The sequence below is a fragment of the Ovis aries genome, chromosome 3 (genome assembly GCF_016772045.2).
Source record: "Ovis aries strain OAR_USU_Benz2616 breed Rambouillet chromosome 3, ARS-UI_Ramb_v3.0, whole genome shotgun sequence".
In the NCBI taxonomy this organism is placed as follows: domain Eukaryota; kingdom Metazoa; phylum Chordata; class Mammalia; order Artiodactyla; family Bovidae; genus Ovis; species Ovis aries.
The window spans coordinates 7,597,477-7,615,689 of NC_056056.1; the positions used below are offsets into that span (position 1 = coordinate 7,597,477).

The following is an 18,213-nucleotide window of genomic DNA, read 5'->3' on the forward strand; positions in this document are numbered from 1 at the left end:
AGCCCGTGGGCCATGAGCCCACATCCTGCAGCTACTGAAGGTCTCGTGCTCTCGAGTCTGTGCTCTGCAGCAAGAGAGACCACCATCAAGAGAAGCCTGCAGGCTGCAGGGAAGAGTAGCCCCCTCTCACTGCAACGAGAGAAAGCCCGCATGTAGCAATGAAGACCTAGTGCAGCCAAAAGTAATTAATTAAAAAACGAAAGAATAGAAGGGAAAGGAATGTTTCCCCAAACCAGTACTGTGCACCTCTGCTTGCCAGACACCTGGATGCCCATCATCTCATTAAACAGCCTCTGAGACAGGAGTTACTGTCTCATGTTACAAGTGAAGAAACCAGGTTGGAGGTCTGGTGACTTGTCTGAGGCCCTCCTGCTGGCAAAAGGCAAAGGGAAGAATTTGATCCCGGGAGTGGGAGTGCGCCTCCCACTGGAAAGCAAGGCAACTCCTGAAATCCTTTTTGGCAGGTGGTGCTGGGGACTTGTCTTGAAGTTGCATTTGTGTAACAAATCGTGGGTTTTGCTCATGTCATAGATTTAATTGGGGGAGGTGATGGGAACATACAGCATAATAAAATGTATTAGGTCTTTGTCTGCGGTTCCCGGCACAGAGCTCCTAAAACCCCTGGATTTCCCGAGCGACAGTAGTGTCTTTTGTTATCCCAAATGAACCCCTTCGACCATGTTTTTTTTTTTTTTTTAATATTATTTACTTATTTTTTTATTTTGGCTGTGCTGGTTCTTCACGCTGCTCAGGCTTTTCTCTAGTTGCGGGGAGCAAGGGCTACGCTCTGGTTTCGGTGCTTGGACCTCTCATCGCAGTGCCTTCTCCCGCTGCAGAGCACAGGCTCCAGGGATGCAGGCTGCAGTAGTGCGGCTCCTGGGCTTAGCTGTTCCTCGGCGTGAGGGATCTTCCTAGATTAGGAATCGAACCCGTGTCTCCTGCATCGGCCGGTGGATTCTTTACCACTGAGCCACCAGGGGTGCCCTCAACCATGTATTTAAAAGGTCAGAATTTTCAGCCCCAACCCCAGACCCCAGGGAGGGTAAAGGACTGGCCACTGAGTTCAGATACATGACGAATGATTTAATCAGTTGTACATATGTAATAAAATCCCACATAAAAACCCTGAAGTGGGACTTCCCTGGTGGTCCAGCAGCTAAGACTCCATGCTCCCAGTGCAGAGGGCTCAGGTTCAGCCCCTCATCAAGGAACGAGACCCCACACGCTGCAACTAGGCGCCCGAAGGCCTCAACTAAAGATCCTGCATGCCGCAACTAAGACCCAGCCCAGCCAAATAATATTTTTTAATTTCTAAAAATGAAAGAAAAGGGCTTCCCTGATGGCTCAGTGGTGAAGAATCCGTCTGCCAGTGCAGGAGACCCAGTTTTGATCCCTGATCTAGGAATATACCACACACCACAGAGCAGCTAAGCCCCCGCACCACAACTACTGAGCCTGTGCTCTAGAGCCTGGGAGCTGCAACTCCTGAAGCCCTTGCACCCCAGAGCATATGCTCTGCAAAAAGAAAAGACACCACAATGAGAAACCCATGTACCACAATTACGGAGTAGCCTCCACTCGCCACAACCCGAGAAAGCCTGCGCACCAACAAAGAGCCAGCACAACCAAAAATAAACGGATAAAATAATTTCTTTAAAGATAAAAAAAGAAACAAAACGCTGAATCAGTGAGGCTCAAGGAGTTTCTGGGCTGGTGAAAACCTCAATGGGCTGGTAGGGTAGCCCATCCAGAGAGGGTATGGAAATTCCATGCCCACCTTTCCACCTTAGTCTATGTACCTCTTACATTGGCTGTTCCTGAGTTGTGTCTTCTAAAATAAAACCATAAGTATAGTGCTTTCCTGAGGGCTGTGAATCATTTCAGCAAATTATTGAATCTGAATGGGGTCAAAACCACCACTCTCATGAGGTGGTCATGGGAATGCTGGAATTTGCAGTCAGACAGGTAGAAGGTGTGGGTGACTGGGCACCCCACTTGCCACTGGCATCTGAAGTGGGAGGCAGTCTTGTGGGCTCCCTTCACTTATGAGATCTGTGCCATTGAATCGAAGCTTAGGACACCACTTGGTGTCAGAGAATTGCTATTTGGAACGTAATGGTGGTGTGACATAGGACACTCCACTCTCTCCCTTTCCAAACAATGATTTTGCACTGCTATCCCTGTTCCAAAGTCAAGACTGTGAAACAATACAATTCAGAGGCTCAGGCTTGGAGCCCTTTGTGGTACTACACATAGACTGCTGATAAGGTCCTCCAGAGCCAGAGGAGAAATTACGCTCATAGTTTTGAGTACTAAGGTGTTGTTTTTCTTTCTCATAAACTTATCTCTCTAGTCATGATCCAGCTAATCATCATTATAGATGAATAAAGATGCCCATTTAAAAGAAAGGAAGGAAGCCAGACAGGCAGGAAGAAAGAAAGACAGAAAAAAAGATTTCTTGGATAGAACTGAGACAGAAGGCAGATGGGTCCCAGGCTAGGTATTTGCAATGAGGCTCCTGTTTACATTTCTTGGCGCAGGAAAAAAGTGGACTTCAGGCTGGACATATACATGTATACCTCTCGTTTGCATTTTCAGAAACAGGAGATAGATGGGCTCCAGGTTAGATATTTACAACCAGTCTCCTGCTTGCTCTCCAAAATGGGAGTAACAACTGAAACAGGATAGATAGCCAGGCTTTCTCTCCTTGAGGACACCTTAGATAACAGTCATGGCAGGAAAGAGAGCGGCTAAACATTGTTTGAGTAACGAATCAAGAGGCCAAATATTTCCCATCCTTGGGGCAAGGGAGACATTGCACATGGGCAGAAAGGCTCCTAGGGGGTCAAAAGTCAAGGGATGCCAGGCCCTAATAAGTAATGCTTCTTTACTCCCAAAAGCCTCTGCGTTGAAATCCATCTTGGAAAAAAGTCACGTACACATGTTGCCTAGGGCAGGTCAGGTGTGGAAAAATAAATCAGACTGTTGGCCAAAGGTAAACAAAGACCCAGAAGAACTGCCCTATATAAGTTTGTTAACCACTTTTTTTCTGGTTCCTCCTCATTAGGGAAGATTCCCACACACTTTCTCTCCAGGTGCCCTTGTCTTGCTTCTTTCTTAACTAAACAAACAGTTTCTCTGTGTGTTGTGTTGTCCCATTTGTGTGCTATGTCTCTAATAATAAACTTTGTACTCATTTTTACAGTTTTTGCCTCCAGTGAAATATTTCACTAGAGGCAAGAGCCAGGGAAAAATAACCTCTAACCATTGCTGGTCTGGTGGCAAGGATTTGTGGTATCCATCCAGGCCACCTGGATGGAAACATTTCTGCCTGGCTGCCTGCAAATTCCAGTATTCCCATGACCAACCCCCCCCACCCCCGCCCCAGCCCCCAGATTCAAAAAGTTCAATTCCTGGGCAGGGAATTAAGGTCTGGCTTCATGCCACCAACTCACTCTGCTGCCTCTCCGAGATGAGAACCACTCTGACCAAAGGTTTCATAGCTCACGAACCAATCTAGAATCTGCCCTTAACTCAAATCTCTGACTCTACAGAGGTTTCAAGTCTTAGACTGAGTAACCTCGGCCAACTAGAGATGCGTAAATGAGTTTGCATTTCATTAAGATATGAGCGAGGAGGGAATGGTGAAGTAAACACAATAACCCCTATAATGTTAACACACACATTGAATTAGAAATTAATCTCTCTTCTGCTAAGTCGCTTCAGTCGTGTCCAACTCTGTGCGACCACATAGACGGCAGCCCACCAGGCTCCCCCATCCCTGGGATTCTCTAGGCAAGAACACTGGAGTGGGTTGCCATTTCCTTCTCCAATGCATGAAAGTGAAAAGGGAAAGTGAAGGCGCTCAGTCGTGTCCAAGTCTTAGCGACCCCATGGACTGCAGCCTACCAGGCTCCTCCGTCCATGGGATTTTCCAGGCAAGAGTACTGGAGTGGGGTGCCATTGCCTTCTCAAATCTCTCTTCTACTAAGTTGTGAACTCCAGATCAGTATTTGTTTTTGCTGACCATTGTGTCCCTGGCAGTCAGCACTGCAAGGAGTTCCTGCCTCAAAATAGGCTCAGCTTGAGAAATATTTGTTGACTGAATGAATATTGACTCAAATGTATCATTTAAAAAGGAAAGTCTATCTCATTCCTTGCTGGTAGGAATGAGATGTAACAAAAAGGTATGTAACTACTTTGGAAGACAGTTTGGTGACTTCTTTCAAAGCTAAACATAGTCTAACACTTGGATCCAGCAATCAGACCTCCAGCTGTTTATCCAAGTGAACTAAGCCAGGTCCACACAAAAACCTGCACATGAATATTTAGAGCAGTTTTATTTATAATTGCCAAATACTGGAAACAACCAAATGTCCTTTGAAAGGTGAATGGACAGACATGCTGGCATATCCATACAATGAACAATATCCAGCAATAAAAAGAAATGAGATATCAGGCCAATGAATAGTATCCAGGAATTAAAAGAAATGAGATATCGAGCCACTAGAGACTAGGGAGGAACTTTAAACACATATTACTTAATAAAAGAAGGGAGTCTGAAAAGGCTGCATATTGTCTGATTCCAACTACATGACATTCTGGAAAAGGCTAAACTATAAGAACAGTTAGAAAAAAAAGTCAGTGGTCATCAGAGGCTTGAGGAGTGGGGAAAACAGGTGGAGCAGAGATTTTTAGGGCAGTGAATCGATTTTGAATGATACTGTAATGACTGGGGCTTCCCTGGTGGCTCAGACACTAAAGAATCTGCCTGCAATGCAGGAGACCCAGGTTTGATCCCTGGGTCAAGAAGATGCCCTGGAGAAGGAAACAGCAACCCACTCCAGTATTCTTACCTGGAGAATTCCATGGCAGTGATAGATATATGACATTACGTATTTTGTCAAAACCCACAGTATGTACAACACAAAGAGAGAACCCTATCCTTGACTATGAACAAAACCCATCAATATTGGTTCATGAACTGTAACAAAGGTACACCTTAAGGCAACATGTTAATTACAAAACCTGAGGGGAAAGTCTGTGGGAACTCTTTACTATCTGTTCAATTTTTGGTAAACCCAAGTCTTCTCTTTGGCCGCCTGATGCGAAGAACTGAGTCATTTGAAAAGACCCTGATGCTGGGAAAGATTGAAGGCGGTAGGAGAAGGGAACCACAGAGGATGAGATGGCTGGATGGCATCACCGACTCAAGGGACATGAGTTTGAATTAACTCCGGGAGTTGGTGATGGACAGGGAGGCCTGGCATGCTGCAGACCATGGGGTCGCAAAGAGTCCAACACGACTGAGCCACTGAACTGAACTGTTCTCTAAAATAATAAAGTCTGATAATTAAAAGAGAGAGTAAATGAACGAATCTATAACTGGATTTAATTACGGCCAGCTCTGAATCACACTCCAGCTCTGGGCCCCAAGACTCCATGTATAAAACCAAGCTGATGGTTGACTTCCGTGCTCCACCCGAGCAGGAGAGCAGCGCTCGGGCAGTCCAGTTTCTGCGCACTGGGACACTCAAGCCTGCGATGAGCTCAACACCACCACCCACACACAAGCCCCTACACCAGCGCCAGCTCCAGCTCACCGGGTGCCGTCCCCCCATCTGCCCCTAGACTGCCTACCCAGCACCTCCAGCCCTCCCCTGCCCACGTGCTCTAACCTCCCAGAACCTAGGCCACGCCCACGCGCGCCACTGGTTCTCCGATTGGACGACTCGAAGGAGGTGTTACCGGAAGGGGTGAGTCTGATTGGCCGGGCGGGGCCGACGGTGTGCGGCGAACATGGCGGAGCGCGCGAGGAAGCGGCCGTGTGGTCCGGTAGGTGGAGAGATGTGAGAACCTTGCGGCAGGGCGCGGGCCTGGGGTTAAAAGACAGAGCCGCGTGGGGCCCTGTGGCGAGTCCGAGTCGTCCCTCCAGCTCCAGGCTCGTCGCTGCTCCGCGGCCGGGGTCTCCGAGCTTGTTGCCTGCTTGTGGCCTCAGTTACCCCTGTCCCGATGAGCAGCGGAGGTGGGAACCGGGGTTTGAGTCGGAGCCGGGACAGCGTTGGTAACTCATTACCTTACCGGAGGGAAAGTGAAGTCGCTCAGCGGTGTCCGACTCTTCGCGACCCCATGGACTGTAGACCACCAGGCTCCTCCGCCCATGGGATTTTCCAGGCAAGAGTACTGGAGTGGGTTGCCATTGCCTTCTGGTCAATGGCAACCTTGCTGGAGTTCTTATTGGCAACTCTGCCCGGGATTCGGATTCGTGAGGGGTTCGGATTCGTGAGGCGGGAGCCGGCTTCTTCCCGAGCCCTTTCATGACGTATGTCTTCTGATAACCAGGGCGGCAGTGGGCAGGTCCTGTCACCCTGCACCTAGTCCCTCTTCTCTCCAGGAGGAGCTCATTTAACAATTTGCTGAATGCTGACTATGTCCCAGCTATGGTCTCAGGCACTGGGGATACATGTCTCTGCCCTCCTGACGCTCTCTCTTGGGCAGTATTGTGTGTCTGTGTGTGTTGAGGGGGGGTGCCCCTCATTTCCTCACCACCCTCATTTAAAGGGGCTTCCCTAGTGGCTCAGACAGTAAGGAATCTGCCTGCCAATGCAGGAGACTCGGATTCCATCCCTGGGTCAGGAAGATCCCTTGGAGAAGGAAATGGCAACCCACTCAGGTATTCTTGCCTGCAGAATCCCACAAACAGAGGAGCCTGGTGGGCTACAGTTCATGGGGCCGCAAAAGAGTTGGAGACGACTGAGCCACTAACCAACAACTCATTTAAACAGAGGGGACAGCTGGGGAGCAGCAAGTGGGAACACCCTCCCCCGCCAGCTCAGGTGTGACCATTCAGCCTCACTCCTGTATCTCCCCTGACTCCTTCTCCAGGGTGAACATGGCCAAAGGGTGGAGTGGCGGAAGTGGAAGCAACAGAGTAAGTCAGGGACTAGGGGGTAGAGGTGGGCCTGGGGAGGGTGGGCCCAATGGGGAGCTAAGTGTCTGTGCTCACCTCCCCCCCGACCCCACTCCATCAGTACACAGCTGAATCTTGGGGAAAAGCCACCAGGTTTGTCCCCTCTAGGTCTTACTAGTACCCAAAATGGGGATGAGCAGCCCAGAAGCCATGGAAGGCTTCTCTGGCTGCTCTCTAGGCAGCATTGGAGTCCCCAGGCTGACCTACTGAGCGGAAACCACCTCCTGGGCTGTTCCAAGTCTTTCCCACCTCCAAGTCACTCTTCCCTCCACCAATTGGGATGTCCTCTTTTCCAGAAAAAGAGGAGAAAAAGAAGTGGAAGGATCTCAAGATGACAAAGAAACTGGAGCGGCAGCGAGCGCAGGAGGAACAGGCAAAGCGCCAACAGGAGGAAGAGGCAGCTGCCCAGAGCGAGGAGAGGGGTGAGCAAGCCGGGTCCTGGGCAGGGCAGAGAAGGGCGGAACAGCCCTGAGGGGCCACTGGGCCCAGACTTCTTGTCCTGATGGAGAAACTGAGGCTTAGAGAATGGGAGGGATCCGAAAAGCTGAGCCCTAACCTACTTACGTAGATTTTAGTTCTCTGGAGGGTAAGTGTCGTGTATCATAACTTCTAGAACCTCATCATTGTAATGGCTGTTTTTTTTTAGCTCCTTTAGCCAGACTTTGTTGTTTGAATATTTGCAACTGCTACTCTATATACAAATTTTAATTTCTTACAAAACTCTGTATTCCATATTGCTAGGTCACTTCACTCTCCATTTTTATGCTATATTTCCATTCAGATCTATTTCCCCAAATCACAATCTGCCTGTTGGTGTGTTGTTTTGTTCAGTTGCTAAGTTGTGTCCGACTCTTTGCGACCCCATGGACTGTAGCCTACCAGGCTCCTCTGTCCATGAGACTTCCCAGGCAAGAATACTGGAGTGGATTGTCACAGTTTTTTCTTTTTTATTGAGCACTTTCTGTGTGCTTTAAGTTTATTTCAAAAATCCCAGCAAACATTGCAGTTAACGTTTCTCCAGCCGTTAAACTGAAAGTCCTGTTCGACTCTTTGTGACCCCATGAATTGTAGCACGCCAAGCCTCCCTGTCTATCACCAACTCCCGGAATCTACTTCAACCCATGTCCATCTAGTTGGTGATGCCATCCAACCATCTCATCTTCTGTCGTCCCCTTCTCCTCTTGCCCTCAATCTTTCCTAGCATCAGGGTCTTTTCAAATGAGTCAGCTCTTCGCATCAGGTAGCCAAAGTATTGGAGTTTCAGCTTCAGCATCAGTCCTTCCAATGAACACCCAGGACTGATCTCCTTTAGGATGGACTTTTTGGATCTCCATGCAGTCCAAGGGACTCTCAAGAGTCTTCTCCAACACCACACTTCAAAAGCATCAATTCTTCGGCGCTCAGCTTTCTTTATAGTCCAACTCTCACATCCATACATGACCACTGGAAAAACCATAGCCTTGACTAGACAGACCTTTGGTGGCAAAGTAATGTCTCTGCTTTTTAATATGCTGTCTAGGTTGGTTGTAACTTTCCTTCCAAGGAGTAAGCGTCTTTTAATTTCATGGCTGCAATCACCATCTGCAGTGATTTTGGAGCCCAGAAAAATAAAGTCAGCCATTGTTTCCACTGTTTCCCCATCTATTTGCCATGAAGTGATAGGACCAGATGCCATGATCTTAGTTTTCTGAATGTTGAGCTTTAAGCCAACTTTTTCACTCTCCTCTTTCACTTTCATCAAGAGGCTCTTTAGTTCTTCTTCACTTTCTTCCATAAGGGTGGTGTCATCTGCATATCTGAGGTTATTGATATTTCTCCCTGCAATCTTGATTCCAGCTTGTGCTTCCCTCCAGCCCAGCGTTTCTCATGATGTACTCTGCATATATGTTAAATAAGCAGGATGACAATATATAGCCTTGACGTACTCCTTTTCCTGTTTGGAACCAGTCTCATGTTCCATGTCCAGTTCTAACTGTTGCTTCCTGACCTGCATACAGTTTTCTCAAGAGGCAGGTTAGGTGGTCTGGTATTCCCATCTCTTTCAGAATTTTCCAGTTTATTGTGATCCACACAGTCAAAGGCTGTGGCATAGTCAATAAAGCAGAAATAGATGTTTTTGTGGAACTCTCTTTTTTGATGATCCAATGGATGTTGGCAAATTGATCTCTGGTTCCTCTGCCTTTTCTAAAACCAGCTTGAAAATCTGGAAGTTCATTTCATGTATTGCTGAAGCCTAGGTTGAAGAATTTTGAGCATTACTTTACTAGCATGTGAGATGAGTGCAGTTGTGTGGTAGTTTGAGCATTCTTTGGCATTGCCTTTCTTTGGGACTGGAATGAAAACTGACCTTTTCCAGTCCTGTGGCCACTGCCGAGTTTTAGGGGTATTTCTAGTCTGGAGTATTAGGGGCCATATTTTACTGTAAGCCTAGTGGTTGTTAGTGATGATGGTGACAGTAGGGACAGAAGCTGAGCGCGTCGGCTGTCTCAGACACCAGGAAAGCCCTTTATCTCATGTGGCTCCCTTTGGATGATTCTGGGAGCAAAGGTGTGGTGGTTTTTCTGAAGTCAGCTGTTCTGCCTTTTGTGTGACCTTGGGTCATGTATTTGACCTCTCTAGGCTAAAGGTTCCCCAGCTGTCTGTGGGGATCATGGTAGTACCTACTTCCTACGGTTATTGGTTAAGTTTATACCCATAAAAGGCACTAAGAATTATTATTTTTTTTTAATTTGGGGGAGGCTGCTCTATAACATGTAGGATCTTAATTCCCCAACCAGGGATTGAACCCATGCTCCTTGCATTAGCAGCATGGAATTTTAACCACTGGACCACCGGCGATGTCCAGTAAGGATAAATACTAACTCTCATTATTATCCCATTTTGATGCCTGGAGAACTGAGGCAGTAGGGGACAGAGGATGTGAATATAGGTCAATGCCTCTAACCACTCCCTGCCATAGGTAGTGGTACGTCCTGCTTATGGGAGCCCTGGAGACCCCCAAGTTCATTTTCTTCTGGGGAGATTGAGATCTGGAGAGGGAATCTATGCTTATTTCAAAAATCCTCCCACTAAGAAAACTTTCTAACTGTAGACCTTAGGATTAGAGGAAGGGAGGGGAGAGATGGCCCTGGCTGCTCCAGCTGACCATGAACACTCTTGTCCTGCCCAGGGCGGCACTACACCCTGAGTGTGGCCCTGCCAGGCTCTATCCTGGACAATGCCCAGTCACCAGAGCTTCGCACCTACCTGGCTGGCCAGATCGCCAGAGCCTGCGCCATCTTCTGTGTGGATGAGATCGTGGTGTTCGATGAAGAAGGCCAAGATGCCAAGTGAGGGGCCTCCAGCAGGGTCCCGGCGGGTGCAGGGAGCAGGGAGGGACTGCCAGGATTGGCTGGGCTGCCCTTCTTTCCCTGCCTTCTTGCCTGGGCTGAGAATCCTGTCTGAATGCCCCCACTGTCACCCTGGTGGGTCAAGTTGCAAAGCAGGGGCACTGCTGAGGTCATACTGGGGGTGGGAGAGCTCTCAAAGAGAACCCGGTGGGCTGGACCCCTGTCTTTCTCTCCTAGGACTGTGGAGGGGGAATTCAGGGGAGTCGGCAAGAAGGGGCAGGCGTGCGTGCAGCTGGCCCGGATACTGCAATACCTGGAGTGTCCACAGTAAGGACAGACCTTCCAGACTGGGGCGGAGGGGCGGTCTCGGTGCAGGGTGGGCAGGACATGGCCTCCCTGGGAACTTCCTGAGCTCTGCGTTCTTTCCTAGGTACCTAAGAAAGGCCTTCTTCCCCAAGCATCAGGATCTGCAGTTTGCAGGTAAGGCTGGGGGAGGGGACCTGATCCCCATTTCCCATGGATCATCCTCCAGGCCCTGAGAACTCACGGTCCAGTTGGGAAAGCAAGACCAGCTGGGAAAGCGTCCTGATGGCACACTGAGCTGGATCTTGGACCAGGGTTCCCAGCCTCACCAACCCCTCCACCGCCACCCCCATGCGCCTCTGCCCCTCCCAGACTCTTCCTGGCCCCTCTCTAAACGCAGGGCTCCTGAACCCCTTGGACAGCCCTCACCACATGCGTCAGGATGAGGAATCTGAGTTCCGAGAGGGTGTTGTGGTGGACCGGCCCACGCGGCCTGGCCAGGGCTCCTTTGTCAACTGTGGCATGAAGAAGGTAGGAACCTGTGGGGGTTTCGAGACATGCTTCCCAGACACTCCCTGGGTTCAGAGGGCATGTAGGGGGAGCCCTGGCCCTGGGCCTCTCTGCCTGCCAGGCCCCCACTGATGCAGATTTGAGCCAGAGAAATGCCTAAAATAGGGCTTAACAGATAGAGCCAGGAGCAAAATTTACTGGTTTTTTTTTTTTTTTTGAAAAGCATATCAACAGAAGAGAGCCCTGGTGCTAAAAACAAACCAAAACAAAACCCTGTAAAATCAAGTTCGGAGTCTCTCTAGGGCTGCTCCAGTGTGGTGCCAAGCTCTGGATTGGAGCATTCTTTTGCCGTCTATTAATCTCATGTCTCCTAGAGTCAGAGAGAGAAACATTTAAATGTATGGGGATCCCCTCCCCTCAAAAAGAACAGACCTGAGAGAACTGGCCGAAAGCAGACCAGGATACCCAGACTCAGATGAAGGGAGGAATACACGTGAAACCCTCCAAGGAGAAAGCCATTCTAAATTCAAAATTGGGACAAGGGACTTCCCCGGTGGTCCCATGTTAGGACTGAGCTTTCACTGCCAAGGGCACTGGTTCAATCCCTAGTCAGGGAACTAAGATCCCAGATCCCGCAAGCTGTGCATCGAGGCCAAAATAAATCCATAAATTGGGACACAAGACAGACATCAGGTGTCCTTCGTCAGCTCGCATGTGGTCAGCATTCACTTCCTGCCAGACCCTGTGCAGGGTAACAATAGCTGTTGTTTATGGAAAGTCTTCTATTGACAGATGAGGAAACTAAGGCTCAGAGGAGTTAAGTGACCACTTAAGTGCCCCAAAATGTAGGAAACTGGGATTTCATTACAGAAATACTTCCTGCTTTGTGCCAGGCCTGGACTGATCCTTTTCACCCATATCATGGGGTAGTCATTTTGCAAGAATGGTCTTTTGTGAGCAGGTCTGGCCCCAGGTGCTGGGGAGTAGGGCACAAAGGGTGACCTGGACCCCTGAGACGCTCCTGTGTCTGGGAGAGCAGTGACCCCTGCTGCCCTGCAGTGGGGGTGGGGGTGGAGCAGCAAGTTTTTTCTGGCTTCCTCCCAGGAGGTGAAGATTGACAAGAACTTGGAGCCTGGACTTCGGGTGACGGTGCGGCTCAACCAGAACCAGCTCCCAGGTATCTTAGAGCGTCCCCAGCCCAGCCAGCCTGCGGGCTCAGAGCCACTTCCTTCCACTTCCTTGTCCCCTCACCCCATCTTTACAGCGTGTCCGCTTCCTCCCCAGAAAGTAAGACCTACCGGGGGAAAGTCGTGTCGTCGCAGGACCCTCGGACCAAAGCTGGTCTCTACTGGGGCTACACAGTCCGCCTGGCCTCCTGCCTCAGTAAGCACAGAGCCTCCTCCTATGAACATCTGTCTTCTTCACTCTGCCTGGGGGACCTCAGAGAGCCCTGCTTGACCCAAAATTCAGACTGGGATACTAATCCTGCTAACATGCTGTGTGTCCTTGGGCACGTGCCTTTCCCTCTCTGGGCCTCGAGTGCACTGCCTGGGATGCTTTTAAGGACTCCTGAGGCAAAGCATCTTTAATGATGTCTGCCGTGAGGCTGGGAATGGGGGCAAAAGGGCCAGAGAAGTCAAAGGTACTCCACTTGCTTTTGGAGTTCCTTTCTCCCCAACCTCTGCTGTTTGTCCAAGCTAGCTCAGGCACAGTCTCTGCCGCTCCATCCCTGACTTTGCAGCAGGAGTGCAGGCTGTGGCTCCCTTATCTCCACCACCACCCCAATACACACACGCAGCCAAGTGACAGTGGCTTGGGGGGAACAGGGTCCCAGTGAGCTGGCCTCCCCGGCAGGTGCTGTGTTTGCTGAGGCCCCCTTCCAGGACGGCTATGATCTGACCATCGGGACATCAGAGCGAGGCTCAGATGTGGCCTCCGCCCAGTTTCCCAACTTCAGGTGGGTCCAGCCAGGGCGCAGGGCACGGAGCAGGGGACTGGACTGGTGGGGATGCAGCTGAACAGACTGGGCCCCTGCTACGTATGGGGCTGCTGAGAGCCCTGGGGGCAGCATTCAGAGGGCTGTGATGGGCAGCCAGTGATCCCCTCCTGTGGGCAGCAGGCACGCTCTCGTCGTGTTTGGGGGCCTCCAGGGGCTGGAAGCTGGAGTGGATGCCGACCCCAACCTGGAGGTGGCGGAACCCAGCGTCCTCTTCGACCTGTACGTCAACACCTGCCCCAACCAGGGCAGCCGCACCATCCGCACAGAGGTGAGCCTACCCGCCTCCCCGACCTCCCAGCCCTGCCTCTTCACCACCAGCAGAGCCCAGAGCTCCTCTGTCTGGCCAACGGGATTGCAGCTCTCTCCCTGTCCCTCGTCCCATCTGGGGCTACCCTGAGCCAGCCTTCTGGGGTGGTCCCCTCACCCCCTCAGCCTCTCTGCACAGCAGAACTACAGCAGGGATGAGCTGAGAGTGAGCTGGAAGCCAGGAATTGGTTTTGGTGCCCATCCAGCTGCTCCCAGGCTGGCTGACCCAGGACACCCACCACGCCTGCTCCGGGCCTGTTTCCTTAGCTGCACGCTCTGTGTCCCACTCCCCATATCTGACCGTGGTGGTCAAGGCAGCCCTCCTCGCTGGTACCTCTGTCCCCAGGGGGACAGGATGCACCCTTCTCTCAGAGCCTTCCACCTGGGCAACACGGAATGCTGTGCCTGTGGGCACCTGCTGGGGGAAGGTGCCACTGCCTCCACTGATCTCAACGGTGGTGACCAAACATGTGGACGGCCTCAGTCTCCCCGTCCCCAGGAGCCCGACCGGGGCCAGGTGCTGTGCACTTCCAGTCTCAGCCTCCCGATAGGAACCCCTGCTCCCACACTTCCGAGGGCCCTCCTGCCCATCACCTCCCCCTCCCCAGCCGACCCTGGGAGGTGGGTATTATGATCAGCCCCATTTTACAGAGGAGGAGACTGAGGAGCAGAGAGGTGAGGCGCTTTCCTGGCAGGGCCTGCAGGTGGCCAGTGACAGTAGACAAAGCTGAACTTGTTTCCCTCTCCCCAGCCCCCTGCCCCAGACCCTGCTGATGGCAGCATACCCCATGGGCCGGGGTCCTGGGCGATGGGGCCACAGCCTGTTGCTCTGCTTGTCTTCCAGGAGGCCATCCTCATCTCCCTGGCTGCCCTGCAGCCTGGCCTCACCCAGGCAGGTACCCAGCCCAGCTGAAGCTTCTGTGGGGCCCAGGATGGCAGAAAAGCAGCAGTGAAGCCAGAGGTTCCCACGGGTTACCTGGACAGACACACTCGAGACTTGCTTCCAAAAATAAAGACTTTTAAGTTGACTCAGTCCCCCAAACCCACAGTCCAGCTGGGGCTGTCCTTACTTGCTGCCTGCAGTGATGGCCTTCAGACTGCCTGCCCGTGCCAGGATGTTTGGCACAAAGAGCAGCCCCGAGGCCCGCTCAATGCTCTCGATGGGCACCAGGAAGCGCTCCAGCGGGATTGCCTCATCCACTGGCGCATTGGGCATCACATAGGAGCGGAGTTCGATCTGCCCGCCTGCCGCCTCCAGGATCAGCACCTTGAAGAAGTGGGTGGGCACCGCCACGTGGTTCTTGCCAATGACTTGGTACTTCACGTAGGACTTCCCATCAGCCTCCGTCCTATGGGCAGACACAGGCACATGGCCTTTCAGGACTCCCAGGGGGCTTGTTCAGCCCCAAGGCCACCACCTCCAGGAAGCCTTCCCTGATTGGACCTCCAGTTTGTGTCACCTGCAGGACCACCCTCTTAGTGTGAGGCTTCTCTGCCCAACTTGGCTCGCCCAGGAGACTGGGAGCTCCAGCAGGGTAGAGACTCATTCCTTTCCTGTTTTCCTCATGCCCGACACTGTGTTCAGGGAGAGTGGATGGTGGCAATAAACGCTGCAGAAAGAATCAGACCTTCATTCACATCCTCCTTGTGGATACTTGACTACTTGTCTTTTCCCTGTGGAGGGTGGGGCTGTGATAGCAGAATGCCCAGCACCAACACACTGCCTGGGGCACAGCAGGTACCCAGAACACTGGACAGGTGACTCTGGCTAAGTCTCTGAGGAGTCCACTCCATTTCAGCAGGCCAGAGGAGGCACTGGCTAATTAAAGTGTATCAGTGCCTCGGCAAGCCTGTGCTGAGTCCTTACTACGGTGACATCCACTATCCCACTGTCCCTTAAGCAACCATGTGGTAGATAACGGGTATTATCCCCATTTTAAGGAGAGGATGTTGAGGTTATTTGCCCAGGGCACCCAGAGACTGAGGCTTCGCTGGTGGCTCAGTGGTAAAGAATTCGCCTTGCAATGCAAAAGAATGCGGGTTAGATCCCTTGGTCGGGAAGATCCCTTGGAGAAGGGAATGGCAATTTCCCAGTATTCTTGCTTGGGAAATCCCATGGACAGAGGAGCCTGGCGGGCTACATCAAGTACCTCCTACAGTAAGTAGCCCACCAGGCTCCTCTATCCATTAGATCACAAGGGTCGGACACAACTGAGCGACTAAACAACAGCAAACCCAGAGACTAGGTGACAGGGCCTGGGTTCCGACCCCAGCAGAGCCAGCTGCTTGGCCACAGTCCCCTGCCCCACTCATCCCAGTCCTCAGCAGAAAAATCACCCAGCAAGCCCAGGGGAGCTCAGTCCCTTACATCTGGGAGGCCGGGCAAGCCGCACAAGGGCAAGAGTGAAGGCTTGGTTAGGAAGACACAGTTCAAAGCTGGCTCACAGTTCAAAGCTGGCTTCAAGAAGGGATGCCCCCAGCAGAGGAGACTGAAGGTGAGAACCCCGTGCAAGGGTTGCTATCTGGGCAGAACATGAGTTAGGTGGATGTGACAAGAGAGAACATAGAGGAACAAGGGCAGATTCAGGGCCTGGTACACACAGGCAGAGATGTGGGTACCCCCAAAGTCTCTGTAGAGTAGAATTGGGGAGCTCAAGGTAGGGGATGGGCAGACTTTCCCAGGAACCAGATGAATGGGGACCTAGCGGTGTTGACACAGAGCCTGGGGGGAGCCTGGTTGGGCTGACCGGGAGGTGCCGCTGTCCCCAGGCCCCCCAGCTCTAGCCTTACCTGGGTAGGAAGAGTGGCCCCGTGCAGACATAGACATTTTGGTAGGTGCGGGTCAGACTGCGGCTGTACTTTTCCAAGTTGTTCCAGGCATTCTGGTTGAGGTGGGGCACCTGGCAGGAGAGGTGGGCTTCAGTGAGACTGGCTGGGACACTTGTAGTCAGAGGGCTGCCGCAGGCTTAGGGGCAGGCACTAGCACAGAGCCAGAAGGTTCCAGCAGCGGAGTGGGGATGGGGACAAGCATACAGAGGAAAGGGAGGTTCATGGAAGGAGAGTCACTTGGCCCAAACAGAGCTCACAGAGGTGCTAGCTGCCCCCAACCCAGATTGGGAGATCTAGCATCCCAAGTCTCCAAGCTGTTTCTCAGCCCCAAAGAGCAGGATGAAAGGGCAAATCTCCCAGAGAGAAAGAGGCTTGCTCCTGCCCCAGGAGCTCATGGGAAGACCAGCTCTTTCAATCATCTCTCCCTTCCTTCTCCAAAGTCTGAACTGCAGAGCCCAGCAGGGAAGGTCAGAAATCTGACTCCACCACCTGAGCTCTCAGGTCCTCGGCACAGTGTCCAGTCAAATGGGTGGGGGTCTCTGCTCCTGGGTGAGCACGTCAGCTCAGAAGCTGGGACCTCACAAGTCTCACTCAGAGCCCCACCATTCATCTCCACATGGGTGTCAGGCCCTGGTGGGAACAGGGCTAGAGGAAGGTCGGCTAGTCCAGGGTGCACAGTGACTGCTCCTAACAGCCACTGCGGGCACCTATTTATCCTTTTACTCCTGGAGGGCAGGCAGGGTAGGGCGATGGATTAAAAAAAGCTCAGGGTCCCCTAGACAGACTGCCTAGGTCTCCTCCCACGGTGTGACCCTGGGTCGGTCACTTTGTCTCGCTGAGACTTTCCTCATTATAGCTCTTATTTACTAAACGCTTGCCAAGAACCAGGAAGCGTGCCCGGTACTTTTATGTATGTAGACCGTTATCTTCAGTTCCTCGGCTCTACTGCAAGAGGCAGGTGAATAACAGTTTCATCCTGATTTCAGGGAGGCGCCCAGGGCCCTCGGGTTAAGATCAGAGCGCAATGGGTGCTCAGCGCCCCACTGCTCCATCCCTCCCGCAGGCGGCGCGCGGTGCGTGTGGCCAGGCGCCTGACCTAGAGGGCGCACAACTCAGCACTCTCCCATTCTGCAAAGAGGAAAATCAAGGCTTAGAGGCGAGCACTGGCCTCGGGTTTCGCCGCCGGGGTGGGGGGTGGGGGCGGGGGGCGGCGTAGGCGCTACCTGGGGCGCGACGTTGCTCAGGTAGAAGGTGTCGTCCATTGCTTTCTGGCTCCAGCGGTGGTTGGCCGCGGCAGCAAGGTGGCCGCGGTCGAAGCCGCTGCCGCGGTAGTCGGCGTTGGTGGCGCGGTGGTACGCATGCACCGAGTCGTCCTCGTGGAAGTCGCAGGAGCTGCGGTCGCCGTCGCCGCGGAGCCCCTCGGGCCGCAGCTGCTCGACCACCCAGAGCGCGCCGCGGGTGCGCGGGTCGTAACACAGCACGTACGACGCGCGGCTCTTGAGCTGCGCCACCCCGGGCAGCCCATACTTGGCCAACTCGCCCGGGCCGCCACCCGCGGGAGCCCCGGGCACCGCGGGAAGCCCCGCCGCCGCCGCCACTGGCAGCACCGGCAGCCGGCTCAACAGCCCCGGCGTCGCCCGCGCGTCGGCCCACTGCCGCCGCCAGCCCTCGGCAGCTGCACCCAGCCCTGCGCCCAGGGCCACAGTCAAGCCTGCGCGAAGCAACTGCATGGTCGCGGATGGTGGCCGGGGCCCGCGACGCTGAAGGGACGCCGCGACCTCCGGCGTCCGACCTGAAGGCTCTTAAAGGGGCCGCACAGGCCTGCGGGGGCCTACCACGGGGATGGAGCGGAGCGGAGGCGTGAGATGGCGGAAAGTGCGCCCCTCCACTCACGAACGCTCCGAGGTAGTGTCCAGTCCACAGTTGCGGGTCGGTGCCCACCTAATTGAGGACCGGACTTCTTTGCC

The 18,213-nt window shown here is 52.8% G+C and overlaps 2 protein-coding genes across 4 annotated transcripts; one reads left to right on the top strand and one right to left on the bottom strand.

The window, feature by feature from the left end:
* Positions 1-5,792: 5,792 nt before the first annotated feature.
* LOC101106416 (putative methyltransferase C9orf114) lies at positions 5,793-15,050 on the top strand. Of its 3 annotated transcripts, none has more exons than XM_042245623.1 (12): positions 5,793-5,835; positions 6,886-6,931; positions 7,267-7,392; positions 10,140-10,299; positions 10,537-10,626; positions 10,730-10,779; positions 11,003-11,133; positions 12,217-12,289; positions 12,397-12,495; positions 12,967-13,069; positions 13,229-13,379; positions 14,262-15,050. In XM_042245623.1, the coding sequence occupies exons 1-12, from the start codon at positions 5,800-5,802 to the stop codon at positions 14,328-14,330; spliced, it is 1,134 nt and encodes a 377-aa protein (XP_042101557.1). In that variant the 5' UTR covers positions 5,793-5,799; the 3' UTR covers positions 14,331-15,050. The 3 variants fall into 3 exon arrangements, with proteins under 3 accessions (XP_042101557.1, XP_004023663.3, XP_060267724.1); XM_004023614.5 differs by having other exon boundaries at positions 13,232-13,379; XM_060411741.1 differs by having other exon boundaries at positions 13,232-15,050.
* ENDOG (endonuclease G) lies at positions 14,419-18,008 on the bottom strand. The gene is made up of 3 exons (XM_004005593.5): positions 17,470-18,008; positions 16,208-16,317; positions 14,419-14,766 (listed from the first exon to the last, which is right to left on the bottom strand). The coding sequence occupies exons 1-3, from the start codon at positions 17,974-17,976 to the stop codon at positions 14,484-14,486; spliced, it is 900 nt and encodes a 299-aa protein (XP_004005642.1). The 5' UTR covers positions 17,977-18,008; the 3' UTR covers positions 14,419-14,483.
* Between the last annotated feature and the right edge of the window lie 205 nt (positions 18,009-18,213).

Bases quoted from the DNA above. Each gene is read 5' to 3' on its own strand.
- LOC101106416 (XM_060411741.1), top strand. From the start codon at position 5,800: ATGGCGGAGCGCGCGAGGAAGCGGCCGTGTGGTCCG. The intron at 5,836-6,885 runs GTAGGTGGAGAG...CTCCTTCTCCAG, and splicing joins GGAAGCGGCCGTGTGGTCCG to GGTGAACATGGCCAAAGGGT. The intron at 12,290-12,396 runs GTATCTTAGAGC...CTTCCTCCCCAG, and splicing joins CAACCAGAACCAGCTCCCAG to AAAGTAAGACCTACCGGGGG.
- ENDOG (XM_004005593.5), bottom strand. From the start codon at position 17,976: ATGCAGTTGCTTCGCGCAGGCTTGACTGTGGCCCTGGGCGCAGGGCTG. The intron at 16,318-17,469 runs GTAGCGCCTACG...CTCTCCTGCCAG, and splicing joins TGAGCAACGTCGCGCCCCAG to GTGCCCCACCTCAACCAGAA. The intron at 14,767-16,207 runs GTAAGGCTAGAG...GTCTGCCCATAG, and splicing joins GGGCCACTCTTCCTACCCAG to GACGGAGGCTGATGGGAAGT.